General features: G+C 46.1%; 1 protein-coding gene across 1 annotated transcript in view; it reads right to left on the bottom strand.

Moving 5' to 3' along the window:
* Nucleotides 1-3,122: 3,122 nt before the first annotated feature.
* NSUN2 (NOP2/Sun RNA methyltransferase family member 2) overlaps nt 3,123-16,545 on the bottom strand; it is a 45,912-nt gene continuing 32,489 nt past the window's right edge. Inside the window, exons 13-18 of the mRNA XM_015427080.1 lie at nt 12,839-12,931; nt 12,315-12,450; nt 10,453-10,533; nt 8,953-9,091; nt 6,644-6,683; nt 3,123-3,763 (exon numbers count right to left, since the gene is read on the bottom strand). Of these exons, the coding sequence (XP_015282566.1) occupies nt 3,370-3,763; nt 6,644-6,683; nt 8,953-9,091; nt 10,453-10,533; nt 12,315-12,450; nt 12,839-12,931 (883 nt within the window). The 3' untranslated portion in view covers nt 3,123-3,369. The remainder of the gene's footprint in view (nt 3,764-6,643; nt 6,684-8,952; nt 9,092-10,452; nt 10,534-12,314; nt 12,451-12,838; nt 12,932-16,545) is intronic.

The following is a 16,545-nucleotide window of genomic DNA, read 5'->3' as shown; positions in this document are numbered from 1 at the left end:
GTTCTGCAACTGTGCAATGCAGGGATTGGTTGCCAGTGGCCACAGGACCTTTCCCGGAAACATGTCTACCATCCAGGGCCAGCATCAACATACTCCGGGGGGGGACTGCCAGGGACTGCCCATGTACCGCCAGTTGCATATGCTGCCAAATGCTGCTGGGGAAGGGTGTTGTGAATGGAAACTGAGAAGTTGTCTACCCAAAGGCTAGCTACACAAACACGGCACATACTGTCAATGGAAACCAAATTCTGCGTTCCAAGCTATCTATTCAATAAGTAAATCAGCTTGCTTTCAGTTTCACCATTTAGTGTGCTTGAAAGATCTAAGTAATTTGGAATCTTGTCAAAATGCTGAGGGGGGATGTAAAATACACTGAACATAGGGCCAGATTTTTTTTTTACTCGTGAATGTTCCTTCTGCTCGGTCCTATCCCCAGTCCAGAATCTGCAGGCTCTCTTTAGAAAGCAAACCAAGTTGGGAACTGAACTAAAAGACACCTCCTAAGATGAGAAGGGAGCACTCCCTAGAGAAGACCCTGATGCTGGGAAAGATTGAAGGTCAAAGAAGGCAAAGGATGAGATGGTTAGACAGTGTCATCGATGCAACGAGCATGAAGTTGAGCCAACTTCAAAGGACGGCGGAAGACAGGAGGGCCTGGCGTGATCTGGTCCACGGGGTCGCGGAGAGTCGGACTCGACTGAACAACAACAACAACAAAAGAACAAGCTATTTATTACCGATGTAGATTTTGAGTCTTCAATCCTACGCTGCATGTACAGAATCATTACTCGGTTATCTCCATTGTCTTCTGCGAGGGCCTCGGGATCGCAGCTCTCGCCCCAAGGAGACAGGGACGGGTAGACAAGCCAGCCAGTCCCTCTGTTATACTGTTGGAAGGCGTCTTCCCTGCAAGCCAGGGAAGGTGTCAGGATACACTGAGGTGAGACAGCCGCCAGGGCCCAGGTTTTCTGCCAGAGAAGGAATGGTGGCACTTCCGGCAGGCACAGTGGCAGTTTTCCTTTCTGCACACAACACTCAGCACGGTTCCCAAATGGAGGAGGAAGGAAGGAAACACATGCAGGTGGGGATGTCAGTGGGCCGGAGAGGAGCAGGGACCCGGAACCTGGAACGGGTTCTTTCTCTCCAGCAGACTAGCCTAAGCCTTCCTGCTTCCAGACCACCTCTACTGCAGAACTCTGAGTGAACTCTGCACTCTTAGCAATTGTGGAATCTGTCAGCATGACCGCAAATGAGCATCTTGCTGACCAGTCAGGAGTAAAACCAAATAATGGCAGCCCATTTCCTTTTCCAGCAAGGGATCTCTGTAAGCAACCTGGAGGTGTGACGCAAACCCCTTGGCCTGGCCCGACACGTTGACAGTTTGGCATCACTACCATCGCACCTGCAGAAGAACCACATAGGCCACGTGTGGCGTTTGGGTGGCAGTGCAGGGGGGGGAAAAACCCGACTCCATAGCGACGGCATGACTTGAGGTACTTACAAAGGGAACGCCAATTATTCCTTGAAAGACCACTCAAGAGATCACACTACAGAACTACCAAAATTCAAGATGCCACTTGATCGGCTAACAAAATTTCTTCAAATCACAGCTAATCATGTGGAGAACACAGGCGTCAGGGACTTGAATTTCATGCTGGAAATTAAAAGCCGCGCAAACAACAAGCTCTCCACAGAGGAAGATCTTTTTTTAGTCCTGCTCCTTGAGCCTTTTCACTGGCAATTTCAGTGACTGAACCCCCTTGCATGCAAAATATGCCCTCTGCCAGGGGACTGCCCCTCCCAGATACACACACGAAACAGAAATCAATATAACCCGAGGGATTTGTTCTTTTCACTTTGAGACAAAAATAGATAATGTTGTTTCCTGATCATACCCAGGTCCTCGTAAGAGTACATCTGTAACTTGAATTAGTGGACTTGCACCAACAGATGCAAAAAAAAAAAAAAAATGTAAAAGCCCACAACGTAGTAGTAGTTTAATAAAAAATTGGCCAATGCTAAAAATCCAAACACCACAGGAGGTGGTGGTGGCGACACGCATGGACGGCTTCAAAAGGGAATTAGATAGGCATATGGAGCAGAGGTCCATCAGTGACTATTAGCCACAAGGTATAGATAGGGGCTCTGGGGCAAAGGATGCTCTGTCTTCTTGGTGCTTGGGGGGGGCAACAGTGGGAGGGCTTCTAATGTCCTAGCCCCACTGCTGGACCTCCTGATGGTCCCTGGTATTTTTGGCCACTGTGTGACACAGAGTGTTGGACTGGATGGGCCTTTGGCCTGATCCAACATTGGCGTCTCTTATGTTCTTATGTTCACCCAGCCCCTCTTACTACTATAAATGATATTTCTATTAACTGATTCTCCGCCAGTGCTGCAGACGTGAACTCCGCTGCCCAAACAAGAGAGACCAGGAACCATTATTGTTAATACAGGGACAGGGATTATAAATTAGAGACTGCACCACAAGATACAACCAAATGTGTAATAAGATCAAATGCAGGGCTATTTTTGGGCAGGAACGCACAAGAACGGTGTTCCAGCTGGCTCCCAAGTTGGCCACGCCCAGCAGGAACTCATTAGCATAATAGGCCACACCCAACAGCAGAAACTCATCAGGATTGGCTACATTAGGGGTGTGTGGCCTAACATGCAAAGGAGTTCCTGCTACAAAAAAGCCCTGGGTTTTGACAACAAATAAGGTAAACAGAATAACAAGCAAAAGGTGGGTGTGGCTGGATAACCACACTTCTGGTAACATGGGGGTGCGGCCTAATGTGCTAATGAGCTGTGCTGTCAGGGGTGTGGCCCAATAGGCTAATGCGTTCCTGCTGTTGGGTGTGGCCTATTATGCTAATGAGCTCCTGCTGGGCTTTTTCTACAAAAAGAGCCCTGAGTAAGGTCCTACACACTCAATATCAGGTTATCTGATCATTTTCATGTTGTGAAATAGTTTGAAAGAAGTAAAAGCAATGCAAACACAAAGGAATGAGAAGTGTGACAGACAGAATCCTTCTTAAACGACAAAGCAGATTCAGAGCCGAGTTTTACAAATTATATCCACATAGGAATAGTTTATTTAACCTTGAAACTGACAGGAGTAATTTGAATGGCCCAAAGTCCATTGCCAGCAACAGACTAAACATAATTATCCCTCATGGCGTTTATATGTGAAAACAAGACAAAGACGGAAAAGAATATCTTAAAACAGGATGGAACATTCGTAAAATTGCTCCCATAGCACATTTCCCCAAGAAACCGAAAAGCCTTTTAATAAAATCTGCTTCCAGGTTCCTGGCATCAGTGTGAATATCCAAAATGATGCACAGTCCCTGTCCGGACGTCATTTCTTTAGCCTTGTATATCACTAAGATTAGCACTGTCTTGGCTTTCCAAATTTTGGGTGGTCTCACTTCTGTCGCTGGAAGAAAGGTGACCTCCCGCGTTATTTTCCAACTCTGCTTCAGTGGGTTTGATAGACTCTTGTGCCGGCTGGCCATTCAGTTGCTCTTCCATTTGGGCAGACCCCTTGGTTTCGCACCCCAAGTCCTCCTCCGCCTCCTGCTCGGTCGCTCCCACCACTTCCGCCTTGCCTTCTCCGTCTTCTTTCCTCTTTGCTCTGAACACCTCCACCCCCATCATCCTGAGGTAGTGCAGCCTCTCGTTTTTGGGCACAAACGCACGGATGGAAGTCTTGCCAAGCCAGCCACAAAGCACGATCGAACACTGAAGGGTTTCTGGCTGACTACAGACAGACAGACTGTTAGCATGGAAAGAAAATTAACAAAACCTGAAAATCTATTTAAAGATATAAACAGTTTTAGCATGCTACGGCTCTGACTGTCAATGAAGTACCAATTCGGCTTCCGCATTAGTGGTTTTGTACACCGCAGCTGGTTGTTTTTAAACACTAAAAAAAATCTGGACACACACGACCCAATCAGTTAAACAAGTATAAAGCCAACAGTCGTGATTGTCTGACCCATAATCAAACAGTCATAAGACTTATAAAGAATGCTGTTTATGTATTGCAATCTAAAGCACTACAACATGATACACAACGTCGTCTCTGGATTACATAACAACGTTTCAAAAAATGAATCTTCTTCAGGAGATATTATAGTGGTGCCAAAGCTCTCAGTTTCATAAATGTTAGACAACAAGTCTTAAGAATATTAAATTCAGATAGGACACCGGGATCCAGTAGAAACATAGTAGCATATTTTGAGCCTGAATGTTAATTGAGATCAGCGTCCTATCTGAATTTATTTATTTCCTTCAATTTATGTACCGCTCACCCCCTAAGGGCTCTGAGCGGTTTACATGTTCAGTTAATACCAATCCTTACCTAGGGCCACATACATACAATGGGGAGTGACTAGCCTAACAGGCACCCTCTAGCGAGTCTTCGTTGTTATCTGCGGGAGATCTTTTCCCAGTCTGGCGACGACATCCTTCTGGCGCAGGTCTTCCATCGGTCGTTGCGACTCCTTCGGGCCTGGGCCAAGCGCACGTCCACATGTGCTCGCTGCCGGCCTCTGTCCAATAAGCTCCGGCCTGCTGAGTCGCCCCGCCTCCGCGCTTGCCGGCCCAGCCTCCGCTCGCTCACTTGACTCGCCAGCCGCCGCCATGTTTTCTGCTGCTGCCACTTATTAAATATTATTAAATATTAAGAATTTAATATTCTTAAGACTTGTTGTCTAACATTTATGAAACTGAGAGCTTCGGCACCACTATAATATCTCCTGAAGAAGATTCATTTTTTGAAACGTTGTTATGTAATCCAGAGACGACGTTGTGTATCATGTTACAGTGCTTTAGATTGCAATACATAAACAGCATTCTTTATAAGTCTTATGACTGTATGATTGTGGGTCAGACAATCACAACTGTTGGCTTTATACTTGTTTAACTGTTTTTAAACACTGCCATGCAGAAGATCCCAAATCAAAATTTCAGCTCAAGTTGGGGGGAAAATTCTAAGACACAAAGCCGCTGGAGGGTCTTGGATCGTAATAGAGGAACTGGATGAGCCAAGCGGAATGGAAGCATAACCTTTTTTGACTAGGCAATTCTACAAAACTCCGGTACTGTGGAGGACCCAAAAAGCAGCCGCCTGAAAGAAGGGCAGCAAGCAGCCGCTTCCCCTGGGCTTGGCCTCCAATCCAGAATGCATTTCAAGTCCACTCGATGTGCAGAAACGGTGGGTAGACGGCCGGCCGTTACTACAGACCCCCACAGGAAGGCGGCTAGGAGACAGTGGATGGCCACAGTGCGGCATGACATTCCGAAATGATCACTGGCCCTTTCCCTCCAGCCATTTATGAAAAGACCAAGACTCCCCACCACCACTCTCACTCTGCAGCAGGCCGACACAACTTGCAGCCCACTGCTCTGAGCATCATGCACTGGCCATGTACTGCAGCCTGCCAGGTATGCAACAATCTTCTTCCCCGGCCATTCGGAGAGTCCTAGTCAGGAAGCAAGAGCAGGCAAGACCCTGCTGTTTATGGCTGAATTGTCAAAGCTTGCAACTTTGGCAAAAGAGGAGCAGATCACACAAACTGCAGCTCCGCGGCGCGGCCTCCAAGTCCAAAGGGACATCCCCGGGGGTCCTCAGCGGCCTGATCTCGAGCCCTCCCGGCTTTCGGAGGACCTGCCTCCCAGAAAGAGTGCTCAGAACTTCAGTTTTAAAGAAAAACGAGAGCTACATTTCCCTAGGAGAAGAATGTTTCAAATTTGCCCCCAAAACTGTAGTGAGAAGAACAAGTTATGGTACAGCTACTTCAAGTTCAAATTAAGATTAACAGACTCCTCATTTCTACCTGTTTCCTGAAGACACAAGGGGCTTTTGAGATGTGGCCACCACACCTTTTATGAAGGGAGTGGGAGGAGAGAAGGGAAGAAAACCCAGGGCACGCGGAGGGAGCAGCTGGAAGCCCGAGTTACCGCCGATTTCAGGAGGAGAGGATTTAAGCCACTGGAACTTAAATTTATCTATGCAATTTACAGCCTGCCTTCCTCACTTGGACTCAAGGTGGATTATGCAGAGTGAGCCAATAAAACCAACAAGATGGGACATCCAATAAACATCCAATAAACAATAGGATTTGGGTTGTAGAACCGGCCAGAAGTCTAAAAACAGAACTGAATCAAAGCATAAGTGTTAGTAAAAAAGTAAAGGCAAAGGTTTCCCTTGCTTGAAAGCCAGTTCAGTCTGACTCTAGGGGGTGGTGCTCATCTCCGTTTCAAAGCCGAAGAGCCAGCGCTGTCCGAAGACGTTTCCGTGGTCATCTGGCCACCATGACTAAACACCAAAGCGCACGGAACACTGTTACCTTCCCACCAAAAAATTGCAAGTAGATAAATAGGTACCGCTTTGGTGGGAAGATACCTATTTATCTACTTGCAATTTTTTGGTGGGAAGGTAACAGTGTTCCGTGCGCTTTGGTGTTTAGTCATGGTGGCCAGATGACCACGGAAACGTGCTGAACCACAGACCTCCCGGTTTGCAGCGTCAGGAACAGATTAATCTTTAGCACAACTCCTCTTCTGAGCAGAAGAGCTGTGAAAGCTTTAAATACATAATGTACTCAAAGAGACTTCATATACTGAGATTACTTACTTGGGGTCTGGTTCATATTTCAGTACTATGCTCCCCATAGCTGCAACGAAAGAACGAAACGTTACAGGACGGCTGCAAAATGCAAGTCTAATCATTTTGCATCAACCATTTCGCACTGATCTACTTATTACGGTGACATTTTGAATAATCTTAACTACTGCTGGATTTCTAAAAAGGAGCCACCAGATTCTTGAAATCTACACCATGTGAGATCTAAAAACTCTTGCTTCGTTATCCCAGAACAGGCTTTGACAGCAGTTATAAAGTGATAAGCAGAGGTGTCCTGAACCCAGCTGAATACATACACTGTCTCATAATTTAGACTGCTTCCATACTAGGGTGCTTTAGGCTGGAATTGTCAAAGTACCCATTGAGCTTTCCCGGGGCTACTGCGTCTTTAAATTTTCCTCTTTTCCTTCAGCTGCCAACTTACCGTATTTTTCGGACCATAAGACGCACTTTCCCCCCCAAAAAAAAGTGGGGGGGAAAGTGTGTGCGTCTTATCGAGCGAATACTGTTGGACATGCCTGGATCCGGCCGCCCGGGGCTGCACTGCTGACAGAGACTCCTGCCTCACAGCTAAATGTAAGTTCAAGCTCCTTTTTAACAGATGGGTGTGCTGAGGATCTGTGGCTCTCTGCCTTGTCTCCGGAGATTTGTTTGCTGCTCTTTGAACAGCCTAAAAGCAAACTTCTCTATCTTTTGAGTGCATTGAATGACTTGTGCCTTCTTCCTGGAAAGCTGCGAATTTCTCTCCTTTGGAACTAGGGGCAGGAAATCACTGTTTGCTTGTGGGTCTAGATGTTGGGATTCATGCTACCTCTTTTGCCCCAGGGGTTCATAGGAAGCAGCTGGTCTGTTCTGAAGCACAGTGCTGGGGGGGTCTGGGCTTCTCTCTAACACAGCCCTTGAAACATTTGGAAGCTTTGATGGGAGACTCTGATTTTTTTCCTTGTAGGCTGCCTGGGACATCTTGTTTGGCCTTGAGCCCTTTAACCCTTTCAGGAACTGGAATGACAGCCCCAGGGTTCAGAATATTTTTTTCCGTTTTCCTCCTCTAAAAACTAGGTGCGTCTTATGGTCAGGTGCGTCTTATGGTCCGAAAAATACGGTATCTACTTCCTGGAACTTCTCTTTTTCTACCAGGCTTCACATTCATCAACCAACCTTTAATTATCACTTTTTGGACACAACCACTCACAAAATTGCAATCATTAAGAAAAGAACAATGGGTTTGGCTCCCAAGAGAAGAAAGCAACAATTCCCTCCCTCGACATAAAGGCTGAGGGACCTGGGAATGTTCAGTCTGGGGAAGAGGAGGTTGAGGGGGGACATGATGGCTCTCTTGAAGTATCTGAAGGGCTGTCACTTAGAGGAGGGCAGGGGGCTGTTCCAGTTGGCAGCAGAGGAGAGGACTCAAAATTAAGGTCAGGAAGGAAAAACTTGTTGTGCAACAGCGGAATGGGCTGCCTCGGGAGGGGGTGAGCTCCCCCTCCGTGGCAGTCTTGAAGCAGCAGCTGGACAAACCCTTGTCAGGGATGCTCTAGGCCAGTGGTGGCGAACCTATGGCACGGGTGCCAGAGGCGGCACTCACCGCCCTCTCAGTGGGCACGCATGCCATCGCCCCAGCCAGGTCCAGACCGTCATTAAAGTGTGGAATTCTCTGCCAAATAATTTTAAGTAAATGAAAGCATTTGGGATTGCTTTTCGTTCTTTGTTTGGAACATCTTAAGTTAATGTATGAGTTGTTTTTTCTAAAGTAAAACCTCAGTATTCAGGTTAAATTGCCGTGTTGGCACTTTGCGATAAATAAGTGGGTTTTGGGTCGCAGTTTGGGCACTCGGTCTCTAAAAGGTTCGCCATCACTGCTCTAGGCTGATCCTGCATTGAGCAGGGGGTTGGACTAGATTCCTGTATGGCCCCTGGCAACTCTGTGATTTTATGGTTCTATGAATGCTGTAGCCAGCCATGGGGAAAAACTGGAAGTAACTCAGTTGGCTATAAAAACAAAAAAGAACAAGCTTCAAGCAGCGGCAGGTTTCTCACTGAACCAAAATATTAAGTTCTGTTTTAATTGTTGCTGACTACAGAAAAGGAAAGCGCCAGAACCGAAGCCCCCAGCTGTGGAATCAACCCAAGATCTCTGTCGTTCCCAGGGCTGCCTTCTCCTCCTACAGGAGGCAAACGCTGCTTTACTGGCTGCGGGACATGCAGCGGTGAAAACTGCAAATAAAGCTTCAGCTACCTGAAGAGGCCAGGCCTGCCTGACGCCTCCCCTGACATTACAGTCCAAAGCAGCAAAGACTCACCCATTTCCTTGACTTGACTCTGAACCTCACTGCTGAGTTTATGCAAGAAGGGGTTTTCTTCTGTGAGCAGCACTTTAACATCTCCCAAGCTGATGGTAACAATCCTTGCATTGATAAAAGGGTACAGCGTATATATTCCCTGGAAGTCAAACACAGCAAGTCTTTAACGACCATCCTTGCTTCCCAACCTAAACAGAGTTGGCAATCTGACGATGCCAAAAAAACCACGCAAAAAATAATCATCTGGCTTTAAATTAATGCCGGAAGGGACTGTATTAGAGTGCTCTTGGTTTTTTTCCCCAGGCGCCCTCTGAGGAGCTCATGGTTCCCTCCCCCCATCCTCAATATTACCCCCCCCAAGGAAGTCAGGTTGAGAGGAGACAGCAGTGGTCCAAGTCGCTCAGCAGGCTTCACAGCTGCGGGGGGAGGGGGGGATTCTGAAGCCTCGTCCTCCCTGGCCCTAACTCAGCACTCTGACCCTTACACACGACCAAGCACTGGTTCCCAAAGTGGGCAATACCGCCCCCTGGGGGGCGCTGACACAATCCGGGTGGGCTGGAACGATCCAGGCGCAGACCCACAAACGGCATCTTTTTGTCCTCTTCTTGAAGGCAGATTTCCAGGGGAGGGGGGCGGAGTAATTTTCTTTCTGAAACGGGGGCGGTAGGCCAATTAAGTTCGGGAATGTGACGACCCCTTATCTGGGGAGGCCTGGTTTCATTTTAAAATGTTCTTTAGGTTTTTGTTCTACTGGGTATTCCGGCTGCCACCAGGAAATTTTAAAAGGATTTCCAAACCTTTATGCCTTTTCTATTTCTGGGTAGGTAGGTCGAGGGTTTAGGTTTTCATGAGGGTCTATGTGTTTCCTGAGGAATAATTTCTTTCAGAGCTGGCAGACTTGAATAAAAGTAGATTTATTGAAATAATTTGTAAATAAAAGAGTATAACAAGGTAACCGGTACTGTGAATATTTTAACACTTGCTTTGTGTCTCACATAAGATCTGCTCCCTTTCTGCTAGGGATATTTCAGGTATGTAACTTTGTAACTTTAACTCAAGGTAATGTAAGTTCACTGTTTCTCTCCAGGACATACAGCCTTTCTTAAACTTTGTCTTCAATTACTTTCATTTACATTTTTACTATTCTCTCAGAACAACCTCAGCTGTTCTTAACTCTTAATCACACACAGACTGTTTCTCACAGACTTCAGAACGAACAAACTAACTTATCCCACACAGGGATGTGTCTCCCTCCTCTCATACACAGAACTTAACAACTGTCTTATCAACTCTCAAACCTCCAACTGTCACTTCTGACAGACATACACATTCTTCCCTCCCCCTCTCTGTCAATCACCAATCACACCACTTGCCTGTTTCAACCACTCTAGACTATCATACAGTCATGCAACCAAACTTTTAAAGAGACACAGACACATATCAAACAAGGAATCATTACAGGGAACCTCTGCACTACAGAAACAACTGCATCACCATTACCTCTTGCGCTAATCGGAAGGCACAGCCAAACTGTTCGCCATCGCTATTGCGGCACCACACTTTGATTCCCGTGTTGATCACCTGAAAATGGGTAAAACACATTTTAACACGTCTAAAGTGTTCCAACGGTTTATCCGAAATTGATTAAATGCACAGAAGGGCACAGCCTGTTTACCCCAAAAGACATTTAATGAATTTTGAATGCCTAATCTGCCCCGACACCGGAAGAGCACCCAAGGTCAAGGGGCTCAAACAGAACCCCAGGCGGCAAGCAAGCGCGGCTGTTCTCACCTTCGTAAGCGCAAGCAGGAACAGGAGCTCCACCAGGGTTTAAAGACCCTGAGGGCAAATGCAGCCAACTCTGGGAAAGGAGCAAAACACGACACTCGCAGCCATCCTCACCTGGCGTGAACACCAGGAGTTCCAAGGGGGGGAAAGGGTGGAAGGAAAACAAGGCTCACCTTGCTTTCAATCACTCACTAAAAGAGGCCGATTTAAATTTACTATTACCATTGAGGTCAGTTCTAACTAAACGTGCATATCTCAACTGTTTGCTGCAACCCTTTGAACGTGTTGGTTTAAAAATGAACAGAACTTTCATACCTCCTCAGAGATTGCAGTGTTCATTTCTTAAATATTTACCCTATTATTGGTAGTACTTTAAGAACACTATACAATTCCTTATTTTAGATGTTGTTGTTGTTCAGTCGCACAGTCGAGTCCGACTCTTCGCGACCCCATGGACCAGATCATGCCAGGCCTTCCTGTCTTCCGCCGTCCTCTGAAGTTGGCTCAATTTCATGTTCGTTGCATCTATGACACTGTCTAACCCTCTTATCCTTTGCCGTCCCCGTCTTCTTTGACCTTCAATCTTTTCCCAATCTTTCATTTTAGATGACATATTGCAAAAAAACTTCCGAAAAGGACCTCTTTCCCCATCTGCAGCCATGACTGGCTTTTATGCAGGCTAGGCGCTGGCCGGACTCCAACACAAGGCAGCCAGTCATCTTTCTGGGGCTGTTTCTGCTTCAATGTGCTACTTCTTTGCCACACATACGCACTGCCCTACTCCACAAAACCTCAACCAGAAGCAAAGGGTGAGAAGGAAAAAAACCCTCTATTTTCTTTAGCGGGCAGGCTCAATGAATAGAATTAGAACATGAAAGCCAGGTGCAGAGAACAGGAGTCAAAAGTCAGCCCTACAGGTAGATGAGTGAACCTATCTAGGGCAACTTGCTGGTCCGGGCCCCCCAATGTCCAGCCGTAACAGACGCGCTACTATTGTGTCTCATGGTGACAGGGGAAAGCGGATGCCTTGCAAAGAAAAGTAGCAGCAGCTCATGATTTCCCAAGGGTGATAAATTTTGCTTTGAGAGGTCACTTGCTTGCATTTAGTTCAGGTTACTTTTTGAGAGAGAGAAAATCCTTCAAGAAGTTGCTAAAGAGCTCACTGCTGATTTTTGCCAGCACAGCTGAAAAAGAAGAGTCTCTCGGTTATTTACAAAGGGCCACTGAGTGCTGCAAGAAGGGCCCGTGGGAAGACCTTCCTTGTGTTAAAAAACTAGGAAGAACCCACCCCCTCCCCCAGCACAGAACAGCAACAGGGATCAGACCAGAGGAATCCTCTGCACAATCCTGCATTTTCAAAGTACCACTCTCTCCTATTGTGTCAATGCTGTATGTCTTCTTTTGGAAGAAGCCAGTCACTACACTCCTTGCTGGTACTAAAACAGATAGGGAAAGCTGTGCAGCTCCCCCGCCCCAGTCAAAGATGGTGCTTTCTGCTATGGACAGAACAGTAATCCCCGCAGGACTGTAGCACAGATGGGCTCCCACACTGAAAGCAAAAGTACAAGTCAAACCTTCAGTTTCTCGCTGTTGTTTAATAGTACGTCCCTTATCTCCTTGGAAACCATGTAGAGCTGCTTCTTCTTTCCTTCCTGAGTGCGAGTTAACAAATTCATCCTCGGGAATGAAGGATCCAGTGCATAAAAAGCTCTAGAAACAGTAGTTTGCAAGGCATTCAACATCTAATAATTTTAAACAGAATTTTGTATTTGCATTTTAGAAACAGATACGTAAAATTACTTTATTTTTAAGTAGTTTTTCTTACTCTTCACTCTGTTGATTTTAATAATATATATTTGTTTTAATAATACTAATCTATATTCAGTTCTACTGCTAAAAGTGTCCCCACCGCCAACAGTGAGCATTTGTTCATGCTTCATTTTAAACCTGGCTATTATGAAGCATTAAAAGCTCTACATGTGTACTTTTTTTATTATCAAAAGGTGTAAAGCAACTGGAACTGCACTAATTCACACACAGAGCACTGGGAGTTCTAATGGATTCCATTAGGAAGATATGAGGAAAGAGCGCATCTTACTGAATAGGTGAAAATAATGGGTCGTCTTCGGAAAGAAATACAAATGGATCTTCTTTAAAACCAAAAAGCTTCATTTTTTTAGTTGGTGGTGGCCTGGAAGAAAAGTACATATACAGAACTCAATCAATTATTATTATTTTGCTTATCGTAATAACTAGCTGCAGTTATTTATATAAAAAAAGAATGCCTCAAAAATGGTTTCTGAATCCTGCATCAACTGATACTTGAAAAAGAGCACTGAAACATGGGCAAATAATGCTACTAAATATTATATGCAATTTCAGGTTACTGTAATTATTACATTACGCTACACAAAGAAAAGGAGGGAAAGGAGAAGGAAGGGTATATATACTGCAATTCATAAGAAGGAAAAGGACGTGCCCCATCTATGTATTTATAAAGCAGTTTATAGTGCTCAAAGTGAAGAAGGAGATTGGATTTGTACCCCGCCCTTCACTACCCTGAAGGAGTCTCAGAGCGGCTCACAAACTCCTTTCCCTTCCCCTCCCCACAACAGACACCCTGTGAGGTAGGCGGGGCTGAGAGCTCTTTCAAGAACTGCCCTTGAGAGAACAGCTCTGAAAGAAGAAGACAAGAGATTGGATTTACACCCCGTCCTTCACTACCCAAAGGTGTCTCAGAACAGCTTACAAACTCCTTTCCTTTCCCCTCCCCACAACAGACACCCTGTGAAGTAGGCGGGCCTGAGAGAGCTCTGAGAACTGCCCTTGAGAGAGCAGCTCTGAAAGAAGAAGAGATTGGATTTACACCCCGCCCTTCACTACCAAAGGAGTCTCAGAGCAGCTCACAAGCTCCTTTCCCTTCCCCTCCCCACAACAGACCCCCTGTGAGGTAGGTGGGGCTGAGAGAGCTCTGACAGAAACTGCTCTTTTTCGAGAAGAGCTCTTATCAGAACTATGGCTTGCCCAAGGTCATCCAGCCAGGTGCAAGTGGAGGAGTGGGGAATCAAACCCGGTTCTCCCAGATTAGTCAGCCAGGTAGATGAGTGAACCTATCTAGGGCAACTTGCTGGTCCGGGCCCCCCAATGTCCAGCCGTAACAGACACGCTACTTTGTGTCTCATGGTGACAGAGGGAAGTGGATGCCTTGCAAAGAAAAGTAGCAGTGGCTCATGATTTCCCGAGGGTGATAAATTTTGCTTTGCGAGGTCACTTGCTTGCATTTAGTTCAGGTTACTTTTTGAGAGAGAGACACCAACTTAGCCACGACACCAAACTGGCTCTCAAGAAAGAACTTATGACTGACCCATAACCCTAGCAAGAGCTCTCTATTGTTATCATTAGATAGCAGACATCGAAGAGGGGGGAAGAATGATAGTGGACAGACAGATTTCAGTGGGGATTTTTAATAGTTTTATATTTTTAAAGTTTATTTATTGTACTTCTTGTAGTGTTTTTATCGGGTGTATTTTATATGCCTGTTAGCCACCCTGAGTCCCATTTGGGGGAGAGGGAGCACGATATAAATGTGATAAATAATAATAATACCCACATAAGGTCAGCTAATGAGCAGTGTTCCCTCTCAGCTGAGTGAGTGTGAGCTAGCTCACAGTTTTCTAGCCTCCGGCTCACACATTTTTGTCTCAGCTCAGGAGGGACAGCTCCAGAGCAAACTGATTTATGCAGGAGCCAAATCGCTCGCTCACCACTTGAATGCCAGTGGCTCACAAAGTAGAATTTTTGCTCACAAGACTCCACAGCTTAGAGGGAGCATTGCTAATGAGCCTAGCCTGAAGCACAGAGCCCAATTCCCTGTTTCGTACTCTGAGACACAGCAGGACACCAGTTCTCCCAGCACAGGAGTCGACTGCTTCCACACCCACCATTAGTCACCGGGGCGCTCTGCCAGTGACATTCTACCTCTTTGCTGGAAAAGCTACTTCTGTGTTAAAGTCACACACAAATGTCCGTTTTGCGGCACTACTCACATTAGAGAAGTCCTTGCCAGTGGCAGAAACTGGTTCTATTCTTGCGTAGTATACATAATTTGTAAAAGATTTTTCCTACATTACACACACTTACATATTGAGTGGCCCTCCGAGCTTGTTTTGTTAGGGAAGCTCAGTGGACGAGTTGTGTAATGCTCAGCAGTCAGACACACAGCAGACCTGTGATGCTGATCAAAGCTTATCCTGACAGCTTATCTGACCCATGAGGAGTTCCTCACTTGTAAAAAGTAAAGGTAAAGGTTTCCCTGTCTCGAAAGCCAGTCAAATCCGACTCTAGGGTTGCGGTGCTCATCTCCGTTTCCAAGCCGAAGAGCCAGCGCTGTCCGAAGACGTCTCCGTGGTCATGTGGCCGGTATGACTAAACACAGAGGCGCACGGAACGCTGTGACCTTCCCACCGAAGTGGTCCCTATTCATCTACTTGCAATTTCTTGCTTTCGAACTGCTAGGTTGGCAGGAGCTGGAACTAGAGACGGGAGCTCACTCCCTCACTTGACAGTCCTTTAACTGTGGCAAGACTCTTGGGAAGAGGCACTTGCCTACAGCATGCTATAAAACTGGTGGTATGAGTAAACCTGAAGAGAAGAAGAAGAGATCGGGTTTATACCCCGCCCTTCACTTGGAAGTCTCAGAGCAGCTTACAAACGCCTTTCCCTTCCCCTCCCCACAACAGACACCCTGTGAAGTAGGCGGGGCTCTTTCCAGAGCTGTCCTTGAGAGAACAGCTCTGACAGAACTATGGCTTGCCCAAGGTCACCCAGAAGCTGCAAGTGGAGGAGCAGGGACTCAAACCCGGTTCTCCCAGAAAAGTCCGCGCTCTGAATCACTACACCAAACTGGACCTCAAGTAGGGAACATAATAACATAAGAGTCGCCAATGTTGGATCAGGCCAATGGCCCATCCAGTCCAACACTCTTGTGTCACACAGTGGCCAAAAACACCAGGTGCCCTCAGGAGGTCCATGAGTGGGGCCAGGACATTAGAAGCCCTAAGGAACAGAAGGACCCAAGCACCAAGAAAACAGAGCATCACTTGCCCCAGAGTCCCTATCTATACCTTGTGGCTAATAGCCACTGATGGACCTCTGCTCCATATGCTTATCAAAAGGGAATTGGCCTGATCCAACATTGGCGTCTCTTATGTTCTTATGGAAGTAGATAAGTAGGAAATTCAACATTCCGCTAGGAACCAGTGCAAAGTTTCTGCTTGCACCAGAATTCTTGTACAAGTGGAAAGGTAAGACAGCGCATGCAGTAGCCACTTGTGTTGACTCAAAGTTATTGTATTCTCACTTGCATTTATGTGTGTGGAAGATTTTACACAACTGACTTCCAGGCACTATAATATATAGGGATGAATGCACTAGGTGTTGCATAAGATACTGTGCAAGCGAAACAGCACTAAGGTTACATCACTAGATTTAAGCTATAGTCTTCAGTTAGGGGGCTAACACTAGAATATTTTCGGGTCCTTTCTAATGACAGGATTGTAGAGCAATGTTGAAGCTAATTTTTTGCAAAATCTGCAAGCAAAATAAAGTATGCAAGTTGCACAGAACCAACTAGCTTCCTTAAGTCACTTCAGTTGTAAGTGTGTGTTTTCGGTGTACAGAATTCAATATTTCAGTGCTGAGTCTCTGTTCTGCTGTGAAGTGATAGCTGCTATAGGAAAAGTAGAATATACGAAGGTATTTTGCCTTTCATCACAAGACCTGCTCTGAAAGCAAAAAAGACACACA

This window comes from Gekko japonicus, unplaced genomic scaffold (genome assembly GCF_001447785.1).
Source record: "Gekko japonicus isolate JY-2015 unplaced genomic scaffold, Gekko_japonicus_V1.1 scaffold458, whole genome shotgun sequence".
NCBI lineage: Eukaryota > Metazoa > Chordata > Lepidosauria > Squamata > Gekkonidae > Gekko > Gekko japonicus.
Note: the sequence above shows the minus strand (reverse complement) of the source record. Positions and strands in the feature narration are given on the sequence as shown.